Source organism: Xenopus laevis, chromosome 2S, assembly GCF_017654675.1.
Source record: "Xenopus laevis strain J_2021 chromosome 2S, Xenopus_laevis_v10.1, whole genome shotgun sequence".
NCBI lineage: Eukaryota > Metazoa > Chordata > Amphibia > Anura > Pipidae > Xenopus > Xenopus laevis.
This window is the reverse complement of record NC_054374.1, coordinates 110,804,362-110,829,452: the sequence shown is the minus strand read 5'-3', so window position 1 is coordinate 110,829,452 and position 25,091 is coordinate 110,804,362. Positions and strand designations below refer to the sequence as shown.

General features: G+C 38.0%; 1 protein-coding gene across 1 annotated transcript in view; it reads left to right on the top strand.

Moving 5' to 3' along the window:
• The window catches only part of itgbl1.S (integrin subunit beta like 1 S homeolog), an 82,026-nt gene that overhangs the window by 14,759 nt on the left and 42,176 nt on the right, over positions 1 to 25,091 (top strand). Inside the window, exons 3-4 of the mRNA XM_018249862.2 lie at positions 11,399 to 11,545; positions 16,601 to 16,723. Of these exons, the coding sequence (XP_018105351.1) occupies positions 11,399 to 11,545; positions 16,601 to 16,723 (270 nt within the window). The remainder of the gene's footprint in view (positions 1 to 11,398; positions 11,546 to 16,600; positions 16,724 to 25,091) is intronic.

The window sequence follows — 25,091 nt, the reverse complement described above, 5'->3', positions numbered from 1 at the left end:
AGTAGTAATATTATTTACAATTTCTTTTTTGATTTAAAGAAAGCAATGCATGGCCTAATGACATGCTTTGCTCACATACTCAAACTAGAAAGTCTTTTATATTTGCTGGGGTGTTTATGAAAATTGCTCATCACAAATTCAGTCACATATACAGTAAATGCATTTGCAGAGAAAAAGGAATTGTTCAATAAACACTGCTAAATTATAATTAGTATTTTAACATGAATAGTTAGACTTGTATTTGTTTGTATAGGTTAAACTGTTTTGCATCTAATCACATTGTAATTAGTTTACCTGACTAGTTACATTATTGTTTGCCACTCAACTGCTTTAGTGTTCAAAAAGGTCCCTGTTTACCATAACATCCAGTGATTGTACTGGAACTAGCCACAACTCATATGAACATACTATTTCTAATATCACAGAATGTTGTAACCTTAATTCCTGTTGAAAGCACTATCAATCCAGGCCTTTCTACTATTAAAACAATGTAGATGACGCAATCTAAATAACAGTCAGTTGGAATGTTTGCAAGAGAAGAGGTGCTTATGCTACTTTATTTCATAGCTAGAAGCCGCAATGTAGACAGGGACAAACATATAATCCTATCAATTGGTATTATATGTACTGTAATCCACTATTATTTTTATTGAGCTGGTAGATATAAATAAAAGACAAGGAATAGCAAATTATTGTATATGCTTAGTATAGGGATTCATTCGTACATGGTAAATTACAACATTCATGTCCATACATTAATACAGGTTATAATGTGGAAACTGTACTGATACTGGGATGAATGCATTTTTTGTGCATTACCATAATGACATTTGTTGCTGGTTCTTTTTATGTCTTCTACCCTGTTGCATAGGCATGGTATATTTATTGTAAAATATAATATTGAAACTATTGACCATATGAAAGCAGGAGGTTGCAGGCAAAAAAATAAATAAAAAATAAATATATATATATATATATATATATATATATATATATATATATATATATATATATATATATATATATATATATAAACATATCCAAGAGTCCTCTGCACTCAACCCATTATCAATATATTTTGTGCATACTGCTACTGAAAAATGCCTTACCCTTTAAACAAAACAGGCATTGTTTGTCCATATATTGCAATATATTTAAGCTGGCTAACTACGTCAAAGTCGTCCCATATCTGGCCAGTCCTATGCTCAATTTTATCTGATTCATTAAGAATTCGATTGCTTCATTATACATTTTACAAAGGGACTAAGTTTTACCTGCAACTTACTTGCTGCTTTCAAAGTAAAACTCCCAAACTTGGCTGCCCTTTCATTAGACACCAGTGGGATCACCTGACGAGCACAACTTTCCCTTGTTTGCTATAGTTATACAGGAGCGGTGGCCGGCTCCATATTGTGGCTCCCACCCCTCCCAGCTATAGTCAGGTGATCCCACTGGTGTCTAATGAAAGGGCAGCCAAGTTTGGGAGTTATATATATACACACTATTGTAACAAGTTCTCAAAGTAAAGACAGTTACATTCAGGCAACTTCAAACAGAAGTCCATAAAAGACTCACATATAAATTCTCTGTAAACATTACAGGCTGGTCCCCTGGATGTCTTCATACATAGGGTTTGTCTTTTTGCTAGAGCTTTAGCCACCTTTAACGTGGTCATAGACACGCCAATAATATCATACAAAACTTTTTTTTGTACAATATTCAGTGTGTCTATGGCGGGAAACGAGTCAAACGATATCGGCAGACAATTTGGATATCGGTTGGTTCCTCGACCAGCTTGCCGGAAAATTTTGATTGGAGGCCATTGAAGGCATCTGAACATCGGCCACTGTTAGTGCTGAATTGTCAGATACAGGAATTCTATTGTTTCTACCTGTATATCTGACGATTCAGCTCCAACAGTTAGGGGCAGATTTATCAAGGGTGGTAGTAAAATTCGAAGTAAAAAAAAAAAAAAACGAATTTTGAGCTATTATTGTGTACTTCAACTAGGGAATAGTCCCAATTCGATTAGAATTTGAAAAAAATTTGAATATCAAAATTTATCATGTACTTTCTCTTTAAAACTTTGACTTCCACCATTCACCATCTAAAACCTGCCAAATTGCTGTTTTAGCCTATGGGGGACCTCCTAGAATTGGTGGACTTTTAAAAATTGTAGTTTTTATAAAAAATACTTCAAATCAAATTCGATCTTACTTCGATTTGAATGATCTAATACAACCTATACACCCGCAAAAATATTTATAAATCTCAGCTGGTCTTTTTTTATTTGAATTTCGAAGTTATGGGAGTTAACAAAAACACCCATTGCTTCGAAATTCGACCCTTGATAAATCTGCCCCTAAGTATTGAAAACCAATTATCTTTAATGTGGCAATCGTATTTTCATGTCTTTTGCCACCTTTAGTCTTTTTTATTCCAGAAGCACAGTTTTTACCAGGCCTGGTTTTTCAGTTTTCATCTCTCCCTCCTTCAGCAAATACCTCCCACACTTCCTACCTCAAATCAGACCTTTCTGATATCACCAAGTACCACTGATACGAATATTTTATAGGCTATTTCTGCCTTACCAGCATGTAGAGACTGGAGCCCCTTCTCACATATGGATAATGCAGAATGGTAACTGGTTGAGAACTGAAAAAGAGTTTGTGGATCTAGTAGACTGATACACTGTACTGATTTATACAACTTTTTTCCAAATTTATCATGGCCGTTCCCTATCAATATAAAGATCAGAGGACCAAACTTTAATATTCTCTTGCCTACAGATTAAGTGACTTTATTAAAACAGTTTGTTTCTTTATTTAGATCTCAGTGACATTTATTCAGTTTCACTAATTTCTAACAATTGGTTGCTGGCACATAAAGCCCTGGGTTCCCTGTACTGTTAAGGCTGTTAAATGATTCATATCTTTTTTCATTATGCCCCTGGGGTATTTTGCATTGTTTCAATATTGAAGAAAGTCATTCAGCTACAAAATTTTAAACTGGAGTTCTGACCTACTGAAAATTGGAGTGCTACCAAATCTGTCTACATCACACTGTCACACCATATATAATATGCTGTTTGTAATCAGAACCAAGTCCTTGATATAAAATCTAGGTCACCAAAGTAGTTGCTATGTAAGAAGCAAAGCTATAGTCACAAATATTTCTGATGTATTTCTCATGTGTTATGATATTTTCAGTGATGTGTTACATATAGATGTTTGTGTTTTTAGCATGTTGATAACTTGTTTACTTAATCTGATGGCCATATTTATGTAACTTTAGTGTGCTTATGCTATCAAGGACATGTAAGTGACATTGCCTGAAAGCTAAGGTCCAAAAATGTATAATTTAATAGATAACAAAAAAAAAAACAAAGTGCCACGAAGTATTAAAAATCTATATAAAACATTTTTTGCCAATGGCATACTGAGATAACTTTCATCTTAAGAGCATTTCTTTTATGTTTAATCTTTATATTACTCCAAGGAGGGATTAATGTTTAAAGAAATGACAATGTGGTAAGCGCCCTTTACATATATTGCTTTGGGAAATTACATTTTACAAAATGTTGGAGTGCCAGATCTGTGATTTAAAGGGGATCCGTCACCCAAAGAAAATATTCAAAATCCTATTTTATCACATTAGTCAAGCAAAATGAACTTTAATTACACTGTTTAAATGATTTGAATCTTGTTTCCTTCAGTCTGGAAATTCAAAATGATAGCAAGCAGGCAGCAGCCATTTTGTAGACACTGTTATTAAGGCAAGCCTTGCATCATCTCAGAATCTTGTTTGTGCACCAGAATGGGGGACCCGATGTCCATTCCCATGCCCTGGCTACACAATTAGATGGTAAAGAGAATGGGGGAATGTGTGGAGAGCAGTGACATCTAGGAAGTGCTCAATGGAAAGTGAAAGTAATTGTCTGCCCCGCCTCTATGCCCAGGGCATAGAGGAGGGGCAGACAATATTTGATTGACATCTGAGATTTTTAAATGAGCTTACAGCAGCTATGAATGCTTTAATAAAAAATAGAAATTGGATTTCATGTTTAATTTGAAAAGGACTTTTATTATACAGATTTATGTGTCTGGGTGACAGGTCCACTTTAAAGACATTCTGGGCCATTTATCAGTTGCCTGGTTGGAAGTTTTAGAGCACTTGCATCTGGTTATTTCAGTGCAGCATGTGCTTCCTGTCTTGCACTGAAGAATATCGCACAGGGTGCAGTCCATACCTCTGCTTCCATAAGCAGTTAGTAAGTACATGATCTTAGGTCTGTGGAAGATGGACTGCCCCCTAGTCTTGAAATAATTCAAGACGTTTTTATATGAAACTTATATTTAAGTGCATATCTTTTTTATACACAGATGCGTGATTCATTAAAATGATAACATGTGTGCTCCTTACAGATACTACAGTATTCTATCTCTTAACGGTCCATAATTCAGATTATTATTTTGATTAGTGATTACTATGTATTTGCCAATTGTAAAGTCGTATACATTTGTATGTAGCTGTTATCAGAATGAACAGAATTTAGGGGTATTACTTTACCTGCATCATGTACTTCCTGCAGTTTAGGTGTAGGTCTAGTAATCTTCGAGTGCAAAAAAAAAAAACACCTTATTGTTCTGTTATTCACATATACTATATTGCAAATATACCCAGAAACCCATTTAAAAGTACATGTACAGTAGTTGGATCATTTGTTGCATCTGGTTATTTCAGTGCAGCATGTGCTTCCTGTCTTGCACTGAAGAATATCGCACAGGGTGCAGTCCATACCTCTGCTTCCATAAGCAGTTAGTAAGTACATGATCTTAGGTCTGTGGAAGATGGACTGCCCCCTAGTCTTGAAATAATTCAAGACGTTTTTATATGAAACTTATATTTAAGTGCATATCTTTTTTATACACAGATGCGTGATTCATTAAAATGATAACATGTGTGCTCCTTACAGATACTACAGTATTCTATCTCTTAACGGTCCATAATTCAGATTATTATTTTGATTAGTGATTACTATGTATTTGCCAATTGTAAAGTCGTATACATTTGTATGTAGCTGTTATCAGAATGAACAGAATTTAGGGGTATTACTTTACCTGCATCATGTACTTCCTGCAGTTTAGGTGTAGGTCTAGTAATCTTCGAGTGCAAAAAAAAAAAAACACCTTATTGTTCTGTTATTCACATATACTATATTGCAAATATACCCAGAAACCCATTTAAAAGTACATGTAGTTGGATCATTTGTTGGTCCATTCCGAACTGGAATCAATGTCAGGACAAGAACTATTTGAAGGGAATGTGGGATTTTATGGGTGAGCCATGCCAAGTGTCAGCAGGAGGGACATAAAAGGGACATAAAAGTCACTGCCATTGGCCTGTGGAGCAGTGGAGAAGCATTCTCTGGAGTGACACTCGACAATCTGTTTGGGAAGTGTGGGTTTGGTAGTTGCCTGGCAGACAATACCTACCTATCTAAATGCATGTTGCCAGAGGTTATGTGTGCTGGAGGAGGGACAATGGTCTGGAATGTTTCCATAGGTTTGGACTAGGGCCTCTAGTTCCATTGGAAGCGAATCTTAAGGCTACAGGGTACAATTCTGTGCTTCCTAATTTGGAGCAACAGTTTGGAGGAGGCTCTTTACTGTTTCAGCACAATTATGTTCCTATGCACAAAGCGAGATCTGTACAGAGTTATGACAATACTATTCCTCCCCTACCCCCTACCCTACATAGACCCCTCCTTCCACTATCCCAGCCTAGCTGCTACGCCAGGTAAATGCCCCTAAATTTTTACCTACCCCTCGTTGCAGACTCAGGACATCGGAGTTCACGGCAGCCATCTTCTTCTTCGGAAATCTTTGTGTCTTCTGTCGCTTTGCCAATTTCTGGAGGAGGCAGGGGGTCTATGTAGGGTAGGGTTTTTTTTAATAAAGGGTTGGATTCTCCTTTAACAACTTATTTATTAGAGCTAGCTATGTACCGACATTTTGCAAGAAGGAGATGTATATAACCATAGAGGGCATTTTAACCAAGACAAAATTAATTTAGAAAAGCATATTCATAACAGAAAGAATACATATCAATGAAAGAACATTTATACAAATTGCTTTCTATGGTGGTATACAATGCAATGGATCTCAACCAAGAAATTAAAGAATTTGCTTCTGTCCTGACAAAACCCTTATGCACATGGCATACTGGGCACTGCCAGTGGCGACCGAGACTTAATGGTCAACTACATGTTATTCAGCTGCATCTTATTGCTTGTGGCCAGACCAAATGTATAGTAAACATATATGTGTATGACAACCTCAATGGTGTCATAGATTTTACAGAGGACAGGCAAACTTTTGAATGGATGTTTGTTCCTTCACTGAAAAAACACAGCAAAAATAAACTGAGGTTGCACATACAGTATGCAGCACACACTGTATCTCCCTAGCGTATGCATTATTTATCAAAGTGAGCAGTATTTTTAAATGTTTCTCTTATGAGAAAGTGGTTATATGGGAATTGGCAGAAAATTAGACTTTTTTGTGCAAAAACACTATATTATTAATATGTATTCTCCTAACTGAGCTGGTCTGATGGATGAAGTTCATTTGTCATTGTCTTCCTGAGATTCTGCTTAAGCAGCATGAGATTTTTTGCTTAAACTGTAACAGCTTTGAATTGACTGGAGTGTACTAAATCACACTTTTACACACCCATGCACCTTTATCCCAAATTCTTGTTAAGCTTGTGTCATCAAAGATATAGTTCACCTTTATGTTAATGTTTAATATGTTATAGAATGCCCTATTCATAACAACTTTTGAATTTGTCTTCTGGCTGGGGTTACTGACCCTGGAATTCAAAAGAAAAAAACTGTAGCTCATTTTATTATTTTTATATTACCTATCTTTTATATGCAGGCCCTCTCCTTTTTATCTTATTTGTCTGCCCAGGGTAAGTAGAACCCTAGCAACCAAATAGTTGCTGAAAGGTCAAACTTGAGATCTTCTGCTCCAAAAGGTAAATAATTCCTTATCAAAAAATAAGTAAAAAAAATTAAAATTGTCTGCCCCTTTAATCACAAGAAAGAATACATTTTTCTCTGGCTCGAAGGGCAGATGAGTCCTTGTGGGTATTATAAACACCTTTTGAACATGATTTCAATGATCAGGGCTTGTGCTGGACATACATTTTGGATTTTGCACAGACAGTCTTTTTTTTGCATAATGGACTGCTGCTTATCTGCTTACCTGCTTACAGTACAGAGAAGAGAAAATTTTGTTCTGGTAATCTAATGACCTACCTTGCAAGGACCAAACATGGAGTAGCTTCAATCTCTCTGTTTAGCTCAAGATACATTTTGTTTATAGTAAGCAAGGGGGTAAACTTGCCTTTTAAAGTTTGCTTCATGCTATGTGGAGGCAGTTTGGCCAAACTGAAAAGTTCACTTGCCACAGCATCAACTGGGTTAGTGAATGGTCCAATGGCAGACACAGAATTCACAAGAGCTACACACCAGCTACACACATTTCTTAGTCATGAACATTTCTCAGCCTACTTACAACCAGTGTTTATTTATAAACGCAAGTACATGTGCAAGTGATAGATTAGATAAAATTGAGCACACATTGTCACTATTCAGAAAACTACTTGCATTCATAAATGTTGCTTTGTAACTTAGGGCAAATGCTGATGCACCCCTCTAGCCTTCTCTGATGAATTATGCAGAAGTGCAGTCACTGAAGCAAGGGAACCATGGAATAAATGGAAGCCTGGACATGCTGGTACTGCTGGGGTTTTGTCAGTTGCTAAAACTGACTTGCTGTAAATGAATTACACACTAATGCTGCTATTACCACTGTACCTGTAAGTGATGCCATTCCAACACAAAAGAAGGGCAGAAATTGTATACAATTATCTGACTTTTCAAAAAGAACACTAATGTCATTGGTGGTGGGCGTTGCATTGCTTTTTTGGGATTTGTTCTGCCAAAAGCATACACAACTCATTGCAATTCTATCTGTATGTTCTTAAGTAGTAGGCTTCTTGAGCTCAAATGGTAACACCATTCATATTATATGTGTTGTATAACCATGAAGACATTTTATATTAGAAAATGTTGTTGTTTAAATGGGGGTCTTTACATGCAGACGTGAAGAATAAGAAAATAGTGATTTGCAGGTGCATGAATATGAAATCAAATTGCAATCATGGGTTGTACTGTGACAAAATATAATGCACTTTTCACTGTGCACTGTGGCTGAAATATTTGCTCACCATAGCCCACTATTTATAAGACATAGTCACACCTTTTGTCATAGAAATGAATGCTGTGCCAAGTTGTAGTGCTGTAGCCATTTGAAAGTAACTCAGTGTGATCTGGGGGTAAAAATAATTCAAAAGGGTCTGTGGGGCAGTGGAACTGTTCAACTGGTTCTGCAGGGAGTGAGGGAGGGGGGCAGACAGAACTGAGAAAAAAAAACCTACAAAAAACTAAAAAAAAAAAAAATACAAAACAAAACAAAAAAAAAGTAATTTGGGGGCAAAATTATTTGTAAAGGGTCTCTGGGAGTGGGACTGTCTGACTGGCTCTGAACGAAGTGCTGGAGGGGGCATCCAGGCAGGTTGCAGGACCAACCAAGGCTACAACTGAACTGAGTGCAAAATAATTATTCTATTCTGTTCATCTCAGCTGACTATAAAATCATCTAGTCTTCTCATCTGGCTGCAAAGCAGTTCTAATATTCTAGGTGCGCTAGCATAGCAGTGCTTCTTTTGTAACTGTAACTTTAGGTGGTTCGAGATGGGGGGGGCCCAGAAGCACTACCTTGCCTAGGGCCCTGTTAAGTCTTAATCCGGCTCTGAGGAAACCTACAGTTGAGTGTGTCAACTACAAAATAATAGAGAACCCTTGGGGCCCCTAAGATCTAAGCCGTAAAATGGCTAAATTATGTGCTATATTTTAGCTATGTCATAGAAAAAATGTTGAATGTTCAAACACATTGCAGGTATGGGACCTGTTTTGCAAAATGCTCAGGACCATGGGTTTTCCAGATAACAGATCTTTCTGTAATTTGGCTCCTTATACCTTAAGACTACTGGAAAATCCTTTAAACATGAAATAAACCTAATAGGCTGGTTTTGCCTCCATAAGAATTAATTATATCTTAGTTTGGATAAAGGATAAGGTACTATTTTTTTACTACAGATCAAAAAGGAATTGTTTTTTTAAAAATTCCTATTATTTGGATAAAATTGAGTCTATGGGAGACTCCTATTGGCTGGGCGCCCCAGTGCATCCTTGGGAGAGGGGGACTGACTATGGAGCCAAATGTAAAGGGTTTTTGACAGAGCTTATAAAGGGATCCCTGCTGCAGCAGCCAAAGAGATCCAGATCTGTGGAGTTTGACAGTGCTGCTTGAAAGGATTTTCCAGAGAGAAGGAAAGGGCTGCTTTGATAAAGTATTTGAGCATCAGGGAGAGCCAGTTTCTATCTCCTGCCTGGGAATACTTTGGCCACTGTGTGTTTCCCCAGGGTGAGGACAGGTCTTGCTCGTGTACATGGGAGCTGCTACTGCTTTCAAAGGGAAAGGAACCTTGGGACAGGTACCGCTACCTGGGGACATAAGAGCTCTTGAGGAAGGAACATTGAACTGACCAGAGTGAGTTTGCATTTATCCATCTGGTGTGGGACTGTGGCCAGAGCCGGGCCACATCGTGCAGGCGCCCTAGGCAACCTGTCCCGTTGTGACGCCGGCTGAGCGTGCGCATGCGTGTGTTGACGCCGGCGCAGATGCGCGGGTTGACGCCGGCGCACATGGGCATGTTGACGCCAGCGCGCATGCACACAATCGCAAATCAGCATGCGCACATGCGCAGAAAGGCCAAACCGTGCAGGAAGATAGGGAGTGATGGGACCGGACATGGGGTAGGCGACAGAGCAGGTACGTGCCTGGTGCCCCCCCAGCTTTGCGCCCTAGGCACGTGCCTACTCTGCCTACCCCTAGTTCCGGCCCTGACTGTGGCATTGACTGTACCAGGTTGATAGTCCACACTGGTTCTTTGTCAGCTTGAAAAAGGACCATTGCAGGTCCCAAACGTTGCTGCTGAGCCATACAGTATGTAAGAAAATAAAGGCAGTTTATTATAATTGGGAGTGCTGTAAACTCTTTGTATGCTGTTTGGAAAAACATGTGAAAGTGAACACATGATGTGACATGCACCCCATTAAAGGAAAAGGAATCACTGAGGAGCTGGGCCAACAAGGAATTTTGGTCCACACAGGTTCCCCAGAGTAAATTTTTGTGTGATTTGCATTTACAGTTTCTAAATACAGTTTTATATAACATTTATATTTGTTTTATTGCAAACTGTGTGTGTTTTATTTTTCCTAGTGGAAATCCTCTGAGGTGTGCTCCTCAGTGTTCCCTAGGTGGAGGCACCGCACTGTAAATCCCAGTTCCCAGTACTTTTCATATGCAGAAGGGACTCAGGGCCCTGGATTGCCAAGGGTTAATTGCTATTTAAAGAGACAGTAACCAAATTAGGGTCATAACCCTGTTCTCAAAACCCCATATCCCAAGCATTCCATATATTAGTTTCTATGTTAGCTGTTAAGCAAGTTTGCTGTACTTGTGATATAAATATAAGGGCACTGATCAAAACTGAGCAGTTGTGTGTTCTTTATTGTGAGCACATAGATTTCAGTTACATTAATAAACAGACTGCAGAGTGACCTAAACTAGACTAATATCTAGAGGAAGGTAGTGTGGGAAGATAAAAACCCTAGCTCTCTACCTCAAGTGACTTACATTGAGACAAGGTAAACAAAACAAATGTCCTGTAACTTCTCCTATTTAATGTAGGATACAAAATCGACCCCAACTACCTTGTTGATAATAAGAAGACTTGATTCACCTGCTGCCGGTTTGTTTACGGCAGTATTTTACAGTTTGATCATTTATTTATACTGGATTAAGTAACATTGTTATAACAAGAAAATGTTCTCCTACAATATATCTTTTATATTATTATTGTAATGATATTTGAAAGCTATGGATGCTATATTTGATTCCTAGCCAAGAAAGAAGAATGAGAATAGTGATGGAAAGTTACAGAGTTGCAGTATACACAGGGTTGATTGTTTATTATACTGCATGCCTATTGTCATACTGTATGTATAATAGCAACAATTGATATGAACTGGCTGCCAATTTTTACATGTCTATAGTATGGAAAGCAATGTTGCAGAGTCTAAAATTATTACAGTCAGTTTCACAATATACACTGAAATCATACCAAAATACAAGTATTTAGAAAACTGGCAAGGCAAATATGGTAATATGGTTATAAAATAGCTACATATTTCTCTTTCTAGGACATGGGAGGTGTGACTGTGGAGTGTGTCAATGTGATGTTGGCTGGTCTGGCGAAGCCTGTCAGTACCCAACGACATGTGACCTGACCCGAAAGCAAAGTAATGAAATGTGCAAAAATTCTCAAGGAGTCATATGCTCCAATGCAGGTCTGTATAGCTTCCTTACTTTTATCTGCAAAGTTCTTCAGAACCTAAGTTCCAGGAAGTGTTATTATCATTAAAAGGGTTGGAGACTAGAGCACAATGTACTTTTCAAAAAATGCCAAGCTGCTACATACGCCATTTCAGTGTATGTTCTACAGAAAGCAAATTCAGATACTGTAATTGCATAAGAAAGTAGTTGCACTAAGCTTTTTCCTTGGAAACTGACATGAACTCCAGCTGTGCGTAATTTCATTTTTTTTTTCTTCACTCAAAAGCTGAAGTCTGAACTTTTCTCCTCAAGCATTATTCAAATAATCAACAATAACATACAGAAACACTTGCAATTCATTTAAAAACAACTTTAAAAACATATATATTTCTTTATTCTTGACATTAACAATATGATACTGTTTCTTTGAATGTGTGTTACAGAAATTATCATAATTGAGAATTACTTCAGAGTTAAGCATGCCAGACTGAAAAACACAAACTTTTATATATTTACATATTAAGTGACATAAATAGATGTAGCAAAAACATTATGCTGCATTGTGTTCCATATCTACAGTATATGCAGACACATAAAACAAACATCTAGATATGTTTACTTATGAAACAGACTTTAATAAAGCATCTAACACACATAACCTCACTCGCATTTTAGCTGAACTGCATAGTATGCTGAGAATATATTGTGAACAGGATACATCAAAAAAAACGCATTCTGTGTAAGAATAGAAGTCTAAATATTGACCATTGAATGATTAATTTTGTGCAGCTTATCCACAAAATAATGAGTAGTGGAGCTCATAGGCTTTTTGGTTTTTTAAAGGACTGAAAGACTACAGAATATTGCTTTTTATCTATAACTGTGAGTTTTTCTAAAGCAATCGAGGTGAAGGTTCCTGTCTTTTAGCAGTTCCGAATAGTGCACGTGGATCAATTTGTATCTGTCAGAAAAGCTTATCTTCTCATTGAACTGTTTATGTGTTAAGGGGATAGCTACAAAATATGGACTGTTGGGTAGTTTCAGGATTATTTTGGGAACAAACCCTAGGGCCAACTTTGTCATACAAAACTTATAAAAAAATAGAACAAGTAATGTTGCACAGCTGTGTAATACTCCTCATCACATGCACATAGTGGCCTTATTTAAGTACTTGCATATACCGTATAATAAAAATCCCCTGCAGTTACCACAACTATACCCAAATTGTAGTAGCCACCAAGAGCCTATACATTAAAACTGGCCAAAAAGCATAGAAAGAATATCATAAAACCCAAGTCACATGACCAGAAGTTCAGAGAAGACAAATTGAGGAGTCACATTTAGGAATTTCTAAAAAAGAGGGATGTGAGTATCTATTTTATAATGTACTTGACTTGAGGTTTTGAGAAGTGAAGGGGACAACCATAATGTAGCAAATACTAGCTTTGTAGCAGTATATATAAATTAAACTTGACTTGTGTTTGTAATCCTCACACTTCTTTTTCAGGGATGTCTTTTGAATGTAACCCTTCCTCTCTTTGCGTATTGCCACCTGGTATGATGTCTTCTTTCCACAATATCCTATATAATAAAGTTGAAGTGTCTCTGCGTCCAGTCCCTGTGTCCGTGGGATTGCGCTACTGCGGCATGTGCCCCACCGCTACTGCGCATGTGCCCCACAGACCGTCTCTGGCGGCCTATGTTCTAGTGCCCGTTAATTTAACGGGCTTAATGTCTACTAGAATATAATGAACTATAAGTAGAACTGATGAAATGGTCTTGTCAGAACCCCATATAGACAATACTTTATGATACAGGTATGGAACCTGTTATCCAGAATGCTCAGGACTTGGGATTTTCCGGATAACGGATCTTTCTGTAATTTGGGTCTTCATGCCTTAAGTCTACTAGAAATTTATTTAAACATTACAGAAACCCAATTGGCTGGTTTTGCTTCCAATAAGGATTAATTATATTTTAGTTGGGATCAAGTACAAGCTACGGTTTTATTATTAAACAGAAAAAGGAAATTATTTTTAAAAATTTGGATTATTTGGATAAAATGGAGTCTATGGGAGACAGCCATTCCGTAATTCGGAGCTTTCTGGATATCGGGTGTCCGGATAAGGGATCCTATACCTGTACTATTGGTCTAGAACATTCATTACAGTACGATGGCATTGTGAAATGTCTGGAGCTAGTACTCATCAGAAAATAAGCGGAGATCTTCCCTTTTCATGGGACAATTTACTATACATCATTGTAACTGAGCAGGAGTGAAAAGTAGAAACATTCAAATTTATTTTATTTAATAATTGTTCAGACAGGTAACCACTTTAAAGGGATTCTGTCACAATTTTTATGGTGTAGTTTTTATTTCTAAATTACACTGTTTAATCTGCAAATAATTCACTCTACAATATAAAATTTCATTCCTGAACCAGCAAGTATATTTTTTTAATTTCTAATATTAGGGGAATATTTATCAAGGGTCGGATTTCGAATTGAAAAAAACATCGAAATTCGACCAACCAAAATTAAGTTGAAGTTCTTTTTGGGTCGAATAGGCCTGTTTTCGATCGAATAGGTCGGTATTTATCCGAATTCGAATCGTTCGAATAGAATTAATAACGCAATCGATCGAATTCGATTCAAAGTTTTTCCAAAAAAACCTTTGATTTTTCAAAGTCCACCAATTGGGTACAAATAAGTTCTAGGAGGTCCCCCACAAGCTAAAACAGCAATTTGGCGGGTTTTAGATGGTGAATGGTTGAAGTTGAATTTTTAAAGAGACAGTACATGATAAATTTCGAAATTTCGAATTTTCTAATTTTTTTCAAATTCAAATTAAATTTGGCCTATTTTCTAGTCGAAGTACACAAAAAATAGCTTGAAATTCGAATTTTTTCTTTCAAAAATTCAACTTGACCTTTGATAAATCTGCCCCTTAGTGTGTAGCCAGCCATCTCAGATCATTTTGCCTGGTCATGTGCTTTCAGAAAGAGCCAGCACTTTAGTATGGAACTGCTTTCTGGTAGGCTGTTGTTTCTCCTACTCAATATAACTGAATGTGTTGCAGTTCTTAGATCTACCAGGCAGCTGTTATCTTGTGTTAGGGAGCTGTTATCTAGTTACCTTCCCTTTGTTTTGCTGATGGGCTGCTGGGGGGGTTGATATCACTCTAACTGGCAGTGCAGCAGTAAAGAGTGACTGAAGTTTATCAGAGCACAAGTCACATGACTGGGGGCAGCTGGGAAAATTTCTAGCCCCATGTCAGATTTCAAAATGAAATATAAAAAAATCTTTTTGCTCTTTTGAGAAATGGATTTCAGTGCAGAATTCTGCTGGAGCAGCACCATTAACTGATGCGTTTTGAAAAAAACATGTTTTCCCATAATAGTATCCCTTTAATGTAATGTTGTTTGACTATGATTTACTTTTGAAATGAAAAGGGAATTTGTAAGGCTTCCCGGAATCTGGAACCAATTAGCTGAAGGAAGGCCACTCTTACAGTACCCCACATAGTATATGTTCAAATTGAACAGAGGAGAGACTGGTGAAGGAAGGTACAGTATGAGAGCCGGGAGTAAAAGCAGTTGATAGCAGCCGAAGAACCACAACTCACTGCAGTCGAGAATCAGAGGGTCAGACAGGCCAAAGGTCAGGACAGGCTGCAATCCAGCGAAGTCAGGGACAGGCAAGGTCAAAAGTGGTAGAACAGTAATTCCAGGCAGAGTAGTAACAGGTAGAGTCCGAAAGCAAGGTCAAAGGCAATTCCGAGCCCAGAAACACTGTAGAATTCAATTCAGTAGAAAGAGTGGTTGAAGTGAGTTTAGGAGATGTCTGTGTAAAGTCTTTGTAATGCTAATCTGGTTTATCTAGACCACAAGGAGTTAATGTCCAACTAAAGGGTAATGAGCATGGGTTACATTGGGCTCACACATCAGGATCAGGGCCTTCGCTAAGTGGAAGCTGTCCCTTTAAGGTGTAGTGCAAGTACAACACACAGGCAACTGCACATAAAAATAGATTGATTGGACACCAGGAGGTTCTTGATGCAAACAAAGTGGATGGTTTATTGTACAAAGCAACAATGCAAGTGACCATAGGTTTACTCACGCAGGAGATGATGCAGGTGTAGCATAACACAGAGGAGGGAGGATAGCAGAGGATGATACAGCACAATTAAGACTGTCACTCCCATAAGGCATAGTAGTCAAGTGTACATCAATTCCCAGAAGACAGATATACCTTTGTGGGGATCAGGATCACCAGTGGAGTAGTTAAGCCTAACACTCCTTGCACTAAAGGCAAACAAAGAAGCCTGTTAGAAGCTACTTCCTGCTACTATCCTTGATGAAGCACACAGCTGCTCATGCTATATAAAGCTGTCTTTCTCTCCTAGAGAGTCTCTTTAAGATCTGCCCTGTGATAGCTATTCCTAGTTCACAAGGTTTCCTGGTCCCCTCCAAAGGTGCTGTCCCTTTGGGGTGAAAAGGCTTTACTGGGCCTTGGTGATCCCAGGCTCAATGGGAACACCCAGCTTCAAGGACACCAGGAGCCAAAGAGGAAGAGGCCACTCCTTTCCAACACTATATAGGAGTATGGCAGGAAGTGGTCATTACACAATAACTAGTGGTGTACTAAAAGAAATGTTACAGGGTTTATACCCAATAACAAAGGAGTACAGAAAGAAGGTAGGGATTTAACTCTATAGGGGCATAGCAATCCTATAGGTCCCTACATCTTGTTCTTGAAAGACAATTGAAATAGCATCCTCTTAGTGAAATTTGAATCTTGACACATGGGAGTTGCGTCACTATGCATGCCGTACTATGACATCACCATGCCGACGCACCACAAAACACATGATATCAACAAGAGAACTGGCGATTGGAGAGGGGTGTCTGACAGAATTGCTGTTTCAGTACTGATCTTTGAACTGATCTCTTCCTTAAACATTTGAGCTGTAACTGTGAGTCTCTTAAGTCACTTAGGATAGAAGGCTGATAAAATAGGATTAACATGTTTCCAGATTGTCAGGAGTAAATCTAATGCATTGTTTGCAGGAACCTGCCAGTGTGGAAGATGTAAATGTGAAAATTCAGACAATAATGGCCTTATTTATGGAAAGTATTGTGAATGTGATGATTCAGAATGCGTTGATGATGAAACCCAAGAGATATGCGGGGGTAAGTAACTTGTTCTTGGACTGTGCATATAATAACTTAATCCTGCATTTTTGTATTAGAAAATATAAGAACTGCTACAGTTTGTGTACATATACATACATATATATGTATATTCTACTACAGGTTTGTTTAAAGATGCTGACTGGTCAGGTCATACAGAATCAATATATGTCATGTATAATGTCAAACAAAGGCAATAACTGACCTAACATGTTGGTGAGCTATTGCAATGTCTACAAAAAAAAATATCTGCTATAGTCATATGGTATAAATATAACCTTAACTATTAGACATTTTTTTGCAGTAGTTACAAATATCTCAAAGACTGTACACTATATAGTTATTAATTTAATACTAATGTATAAATGGGTGCAAGTGTACCTATTCATCTATGGCAACATAAGAGGTGAAAACAGTTGGTGCTGAAGTTCACTTGTTAACAACTTATCATAAGCAGCCAGTAATAATGTGTAACATGTAGGCAGATTATAAATTCACCAGAGTTTACAAAATATAGCAACTCCAAGGTAAAGGTCTTTAAAAAAACTCATCTGGGAAAAGACCACTGAGTTTAACAAAGGCATACATTATATTGGGCCCATCAATGGTTTTCAGTCAGTTCAGAGAGAATGCATGATGGCATAAATATATCTTACACAGTTGAATTTAATGTTGTCTAACATTAAAGAGATAAATTACATGTACATATTAACTAAGAATTTGATAGCACCCTTGCCACACTCTTCTACTACTTCTGATCGTGTAGTCTGATTTTAGAACATGAATCAAAATGTTGCAAAGTATTATTCTAAAAGCTGATATGGCTTATAGGCACTAGGGTTTAAAGGAGTAGTAAAAGCTAAATAATATTATAAAGATTAATAAATTACTACAGTCTTTTGGATATTCAATGCAATCTGCATTAAACCCTTCTGTAGTAGCGTTGTATGGGGCTAGAGATAGATTTAGTTGTACTACTTATGAAAATTTCAAAAGTAAAAGTAGTAACCTCCGCTGTATGTTGGCAAATGCACGGAGTTTGTCAGGTAAAATGGGAGACCTAGAATTAATTGCATGCTCTAAAAACTATGATATAATTGGTATCACTGAGACCTGTGGGATGAAACATGTGACTGGACTGTAAATTTAAATGGTTACACCCTTTTTAGGAGGGACAGAGGGATTAAAAAGGGTGGAGGAGTGTGTTTGTATGTAAAGCCTGAATTAAAGCCATGCGCTAAAGAAATAAAAATAGCTGGCACTGGTGAGGGTGTAGAATCACTCTGGGTAGAGTTTTTGACTGGCAAAAGGATACATAAAAGAATTATCATTGGTGTATGCTATAAACCACCTCGTATAAGTGTCGAGTATGAAGCCCAGCTACTCTTGCAGATACAAGCGGCTTCAAAGCTGGGTCAAGTTGTTGCTATGGGTGACTTCAATTATCCAGACATTGACTGGGGTAATGGGGTTGCTAAGACAGAAAAAGCTAGTAGGTTTGTAAATATGCTGAATGACATCTTTTTATTCCAGCTCGTTCAAGAACCTACTAGGAATAACTCTCTTTTGGACCTTGTAATAACGAATAATACTGAACTCATCGCTAACATTTGTGTGGGTGAGCATTTAGGGAATAGTGATCATAACATGGTCTCCCTGAGATTCTGTTGCAGAAGCAATTCTATAAGGGAGTAACTAAAACACTAAATTTTATACTTGCAAACATTGACAGTATAAGGGCATCTCTGCAACATATTAAGTGGGAAATGCATTTCACAGGGTTAAACACAGAAAAAAAATAGGAGGTCTTTAAAATGCTGCTTAATAAATATACTTGTCAGTATATTCAACCTTTCTGGTTCAATAAAAGCGTTGGTGTTGAGGTGGGTAAGAAAAGACGTGCTTTTAAGGCTTTCAAGTTAGCTGGTACAGCCAAATCATTTATAAGGTACAAGGAGGCCAATAAATCAAGCAAAGAAGCTATAAGGCAAGCTAAAATTGATATGGAAAAGGATATTGCAGCAAGCAGTAAAAAAAATCCAAAATTATTTTATAAATATGTTAATAGTAAAAAAATGAAGCAAGAAGAGGTGGGACCTTTACTGTCAGAGGGGGGTCAGCTGGTTGATGAAAACAAAATTAAATTGCAGATTCTGAAATCATATTTTTCATCTGTCTACACAAATGAGGAACGGTTTCCTTCTTAATAGTCCCAATTCTAGTAATACAACTAATAATTCATGGTTCACACATGAGGAAATTCAAAAGAGACTAGAACATGTTAAGATTAACAAAGGTCCAGGGCCAGATGGCATTCACCCCAGGGTACTTAGCGAGCTTAGCTCTGTGATTGCCAAAACTCTTTACTTAATTTTTCAGGATTCATTGAGGTCTGGAATAGTGCAGAGAGACTGGCAAATTGCTAATGTGGTGCCACTATTCAAAAAAGGATCCCGTTCTCAGCCTCAAAACTATAGGCCAGTTAGTCTGACTTCAGCAGTAGGAAAGCTTTTTGAAGGGTTAATAAAGGATAAGATACTGGACTTCATAGCAAATCACAATACTATGAGTTTGTGCCAGAATGGTCTTATGCGTAATAGATCTTGCCAGATTAACTTAATTTCTTTTTATGAGAAGGTAAGTAGGGACCTCGATTCTGGGATGGCAGTGGATGTGATTTACTTAGACTTTGCTAAAGCATTTGATACAGTGCCACACAAAAGGTTACTGCTTAAATTAAAGGGATCCTGTCATCGGGAAAACATGTTGTCAATTTCCCAGCTGCCCCCAGTCATGTGACTTGTGCCTGCACTTTAGGAGAGAAATGCTTTCTGGCAGGCTGCTGTTTTTCCTTCTCAATGTAACTGAATGTGTTTCAGTGGGACATGGGTTTTTACTATTGAGTGCTGTTCTTAGATCTACCAGGCAGCTGTTATCTTGTGTTAGGGAGCTGCTATCTGGTTACCTTCCCATTGTTCTTTTGTTTGGCTGCTGGGGGGAAAAAGGGAGGGGGTGATATCACTCTAACTTGCAGTACAGCAGTAAAGAGTGATTGAAGTTTATCAGAGCACAAGTCACATGACTTGGGGCAGCTGGGAAACTGACAATATGTCTAGCCATGTCAGATTTCAAAATCGAATATAAAAAAATCTGTTTGCTCTTTTGAGAAATGGATTTCAGTGCGGAATTCTGCTGGAGCAGCACTATTAACTGATTCATTTTGAATTTTTTTTTTCCCATGACAGTATCCCTTTAAGGAATGTTGGTCTGAAACATAGGGGCAAATTCACTAAGATGCTAAGTTGCGCCAGGCGCAACTTCGCCGCACTTCGCCAGGCGTAGTTTCGCCAGCGCTCCGCAAATTCACTAAAATCCGAAGTTGCGCTCAGGGGTAGCGTAAGGTTGCGAAGTTGCGCTAGCGTTGTTTCGCTATGTAAAGCGAAGTTTTGCATACGGCGCCAAATTCAAATTTCAATGGAGGAATACGTATCAGCACTACAAATGCCAAGAAAACCTTCAAATCATCAAATAAAATTTTTATTTTGCCCTACACATGTGCCCACTGTCTAGGTAAGTTGCCATGAGTCAAGAAATGTAGGGGGGAAGGAGGGGAGCCCCAAAAAATTTTTCGATCTTTTTCAGCCTATCACCCATAATGTAGAAAACACGCCAGCGTTTTTTGGGACTTAGAAAAACTTTTGACTTTTTTTGAAACAATCCCTATCTACTCTATTGCGCTTCACCAGGTCTGAGGTGGCGAAGGAAGTCTAGCATAAAAGGTAGCGTTCAGTACACTGCGCAAGTTAGTGAATTTGCGTAGTTACGTCGCTAGCGAAAATTCGCCTGGCGTAAGGGTGCGAAGTAACACTAGCGAAACTACGCCAGCGTTCGTTAGTGAATTTGCGCAGTAACGAAAATGCCAAACGCTAGCGAATTAACGCTAGCGTTCGGCGCTTCGGCGCTTAGTGAATTTGCCCCATAGTATTTGCACCTGGATTGAGAACTGGCTAAAAGATAGACTACAAAGAGTGGTGGTAAATGGAACATTTTCTAATTGGACCAGTGTTGTTAGTGGAGTACCGCAGGGCTCTGTACTAGGTCCCTTGCTTTTCAACTTGTTTATTAATGACCTGGAGGTGGGCATTGAAAGTACTGTTTCTATTTTTGCAGATGATACTAAATTGTGCAGAACTATAAGTTCCATGCAGGATGCTGCCATTTTGCAGCATCTGCAAAAATAGAAACAGTATTTTCAATGCCCACCTCCAGGTCATTAATAAACAAGTTGAAAAGCAAGGGACCTAGTACAGAGCCCTGCGGTACTCCACTAACAACACTGGTCCAATTAGAAAATGTTCCATTTACCACCACTCTTTGTAGTCTATCTTTTGTCTAAGTTGGAAAACTGGGCAGCAAACTGGAAAATGAGGTTCAATGTTGATACATGCAAGGTTATGCAATGTGGCAAAAATAATATAAATGCAAGTTATATACTAAATGGCAGTGTGTTGGGAGTTTCCTTAAATGAGAAGGATCTAGGGGGTTTTATAGATAACAAGTTGTCTAATTCTGGGTAGTGTTATTCTGTGGCTACTAAAGCAAATAAAGTTCTGTCTTGCATAAAAAAAGGGCATTAACTCAAGGGATGAAAATATAATTATGCCTCTTTATAGGTCCCTGGTAAGGCCTCATCTGGAGTATGCAGTTCAGTTTTGGGCTCCAGTCCTTAAGAGGGATATAAATGAGCTGGAGAGAGTGCAGAGACGTGCAACTAAATTGGTTAGAGGGATGGAAGACTTCAATTATGAGGGTAGACTGTCAAGGATGGGGTTGTTTTCTCTGGAAAAAAGGCGCTTGCAAGGGGACATGATTACACTTTACAAGTACATTAGAAGACATTATAGACAAATAGCAGGGGACCATTTTACCCATAAAGAGGATCACCGTACCAGAGGCCACCCCTTTAGACTAGAAGAAAAGAACTTTCATTTGAAGCAACGTAGGGGGTTCTTCACAGTCAGGACAGTGAGGTTGTGGAATGCACTGCCGGGTGATGTTGTGATGGATGATTCAGTTAATGACTATAAGAATGGCTTGGATGAATTTTTTAAACAGACATAATATCAAAGGCTATTGTGATACTAAGCTCTATAGTTAGTATAGGTATGGGTATATAGAATTTATGTGAAAGTAGGGAGGGGTCTGTGTAGGGATGCTGGGTTTTCATTTGGAGGGGTTGAACTTGATGGACTTTGTCTTTTTTCAACCCAATTTAACTATGTAACTATAGGGAAGAACTTTCGATATGAAGCATAACAAAAGTGGTGTAAAGGTGATACCTTTATTGGCTAACTAAGATGATAATCACAGCAAGCTTTCAGAACATTGCAGTAAGCTTGCTGTGATTATCATCTTAGTTAGCCAATAAAGGTATCACCTTTACACCACTTTTGTTATGCTCCATATCAAAAGTTCTTCCCTATAACTTTCTCAACGGGCTAACACGGTGCAAAAAAACGTTACCTGGAACCACTATGTAACTATGTAACTATGCAACTATGCACATATACCACTAGGTGGTAGTGTTACGTTTAGTAAATATGTAATGTCATGGCCACAAGAGGGTTAAGTATTTTCCAGAATGTTTTAGAGGGGGCTGAGTGTGGGTGGGTTGTATAAAGGATGAAGTGCATGGGCTGTGTGTGCACTATGGGCTCAAAGGATTTGACATATCTCCCAAATGTACCGTTTTCTGCAGGACAGTCCTGATTTTTACAGCTCAACCTGTAGTCTCGGGTTTTTATTAAAAAGTTCTGAGTTTCTCTTCGATCTACTGCACTGATATGCTAGAAAAAGATACAAAGTTTCTGAAACTTAATTAAAGAGGCTTTTTGGCAGAGAGCCCAGACTACTCAGAACCTGCACTATTATAATTGTGCATCTCATCAATTTGATACAAAATTTCAAAATAAAAATGATTAGATCACTAATTATTAATAAATGTGTAAAACAACCTTGTGGATTGCGTAAGTGAAAAAACCAAACTGCTGAAAATGCCTTAGGGACACCATTGCTAATCTTTATATGTGTAAATACAGTGTACGGTTACCTATGAACCTGCTTAGCAATATACAATAATTATAATGAGTGTTCCATTGTCCACAAAAATAAATAAATCACCAAGTAAGTGAAAGAATTAGGTGAAAGTGTATATATAAATAAGTTAAAGAATAAAAAATGAAAAATAAAAATAAATAAAAAAGAAATAGAGATACATAGAGATACATAATAAAAATATGCAGAGTGTGTAACTGAAATAACCCTCTCAGTGCCAAAGAGTATGTCCAAACCACTGGGGTTAAGTCCACATATTTATTAAGGCCAGATGTTGGAAGAATTGGTAGTCAATTTAATATTAATTCGCAATCTCACCAAACCATATCAAGGATGTGAATTAAAGTCATCTTAGGAGATCCTTGTAAGGTCTTGTTCGTTGCCAGACTGCCGATTAACACACTCGTAAGGTCGATGGCTACAGACATAATGTGTCGCAACACCGCCATCTCCAAGCTTCTGCACACATGGAAGGTCTGGGTCAATCACTGCACCCCCAGCGTGTCTCACAATTGCCATCATGCTAACACAGCACACGTAGGCAATGTTAATCTTGCTTCTAGGCTCCCAGCCGTCCATTTACTCCGCCTGGAACTAACGGTGCTGCTCTCAGGGGCTGCGTCCCAAAGTTGGAGCACTCGCCGCTTACCAGGTGCATTTTGCTCGCCACAACTTCTCAGAACACGCCTCCACTCCGAAACAGGACCCAACCGTCCAACTCCGGTTCCCAGACTCTCCGCACGTTGCAAACACAAATAGATCATCCAAATAATGTCTGGTAGGAATGTTCAGGTAGTAGTCGGGTAATCTTCCTGTAGTAGCCACCATCATACCATTGTGCTATAATGATCAGAGGTAAAGCCTAGATTTTGTTCCTCGCTGTAGTTTCCCCACCAGTTGTGAAAGGGCAGTATATAAATTGTTAATAAGTCTAGATCAAAAACACGGGTGCCAGGCAATAATAAAGTCAAAACAAATCCAAAGGGTTGCCAGCACTCTTAATTAAATTGTTCAATATGCCTGGGTGCAGAACCAAATAATTATCTGTAACTGTTGCAAGAAGATCCGCACTCACAGGACTTATATAAAGTATAAAATAAGTTTTATTGTATGGGACTATTGTATGGGACTGATGTTTCGGCCTCCCCAAGGTCTTTCTCAAAGTAACAAAATGAACACAGAGACCGCCTTAAATATACACAAGAGCGGGAAAAGACAGCTGGTAAGTGTCACATATGTATATATATATATATATATATATATATATATATATATATATATATATATATATATATATATATAAATATATATATATGTGTGTGTGTTTTATATAGATATATATTTCTATAATGATTGATGTCTTGTAGCCCTGGGGTACTGGATTTATTTCTGGCTATAGTGCTACTTGCTCAAATTTGCATGTTTTCTCTGTGTCTGCAAGGGTTTCCTCCCACACTGCAAAAACCCATAGGCAGGTTAATTGGCTAAAGATTAAACTGACCCTAATATTTGTTTTGTCTGCATGGTAGGGAGCTTACATTTTAGATCTCTGTAAAATGCTGTGCAGCATATTGGAGCTGTATAAATAAAAGGATGATAACAAAGATACACACAAACACATATAATTTGTAATATATATAAAATTATATATTCCTTTTTTTCTTCATTGTTTCACTTCACCTGACACCCCGCATGTTATAACACAGTTCTTTTAATTAGAAGCTTTAATTATTGACAGTATGAATTATGTTTGTGGCAGTTGTTTGTCTCTGCTCTGTGGAATCTGTTTACAGGAAGCAGACGGTTGTGAGGCATCCCTTTTGCGTTTCATCTGCCACAGTCCTCAGAAGATAGCATTTGGCATAGAAATTATTTAGATATTCCAATACTGTTTCTGGCAAAAGGAATGTGTTATAGTGATAAAAAGAAAGAAAAATAAAACTAGGAATAGTGAATTCCTTTACTTTAATCATACCATCATTATATTCACATTATCTGTATTTATCCTCCATTTCTACTGTAAATGGGAAGGAGAAAGTGCACCCAATTAGGGTCAATCCTATTTAACCATGATAGATTAACTCTGCAACAGGTGTGGGCTTCATTCATCCAGTCCATAACGACTACTGCTGCCAGGCTGATGCACCTCAGCAACCGCTCCTCCTCTGCCAATCCCTGCACTGGCTTCCACTAACTTTCAGAATAAAATTCAAACTTATGACCCTGATCTTGCAGAAAATGTAGTCTAGTGATA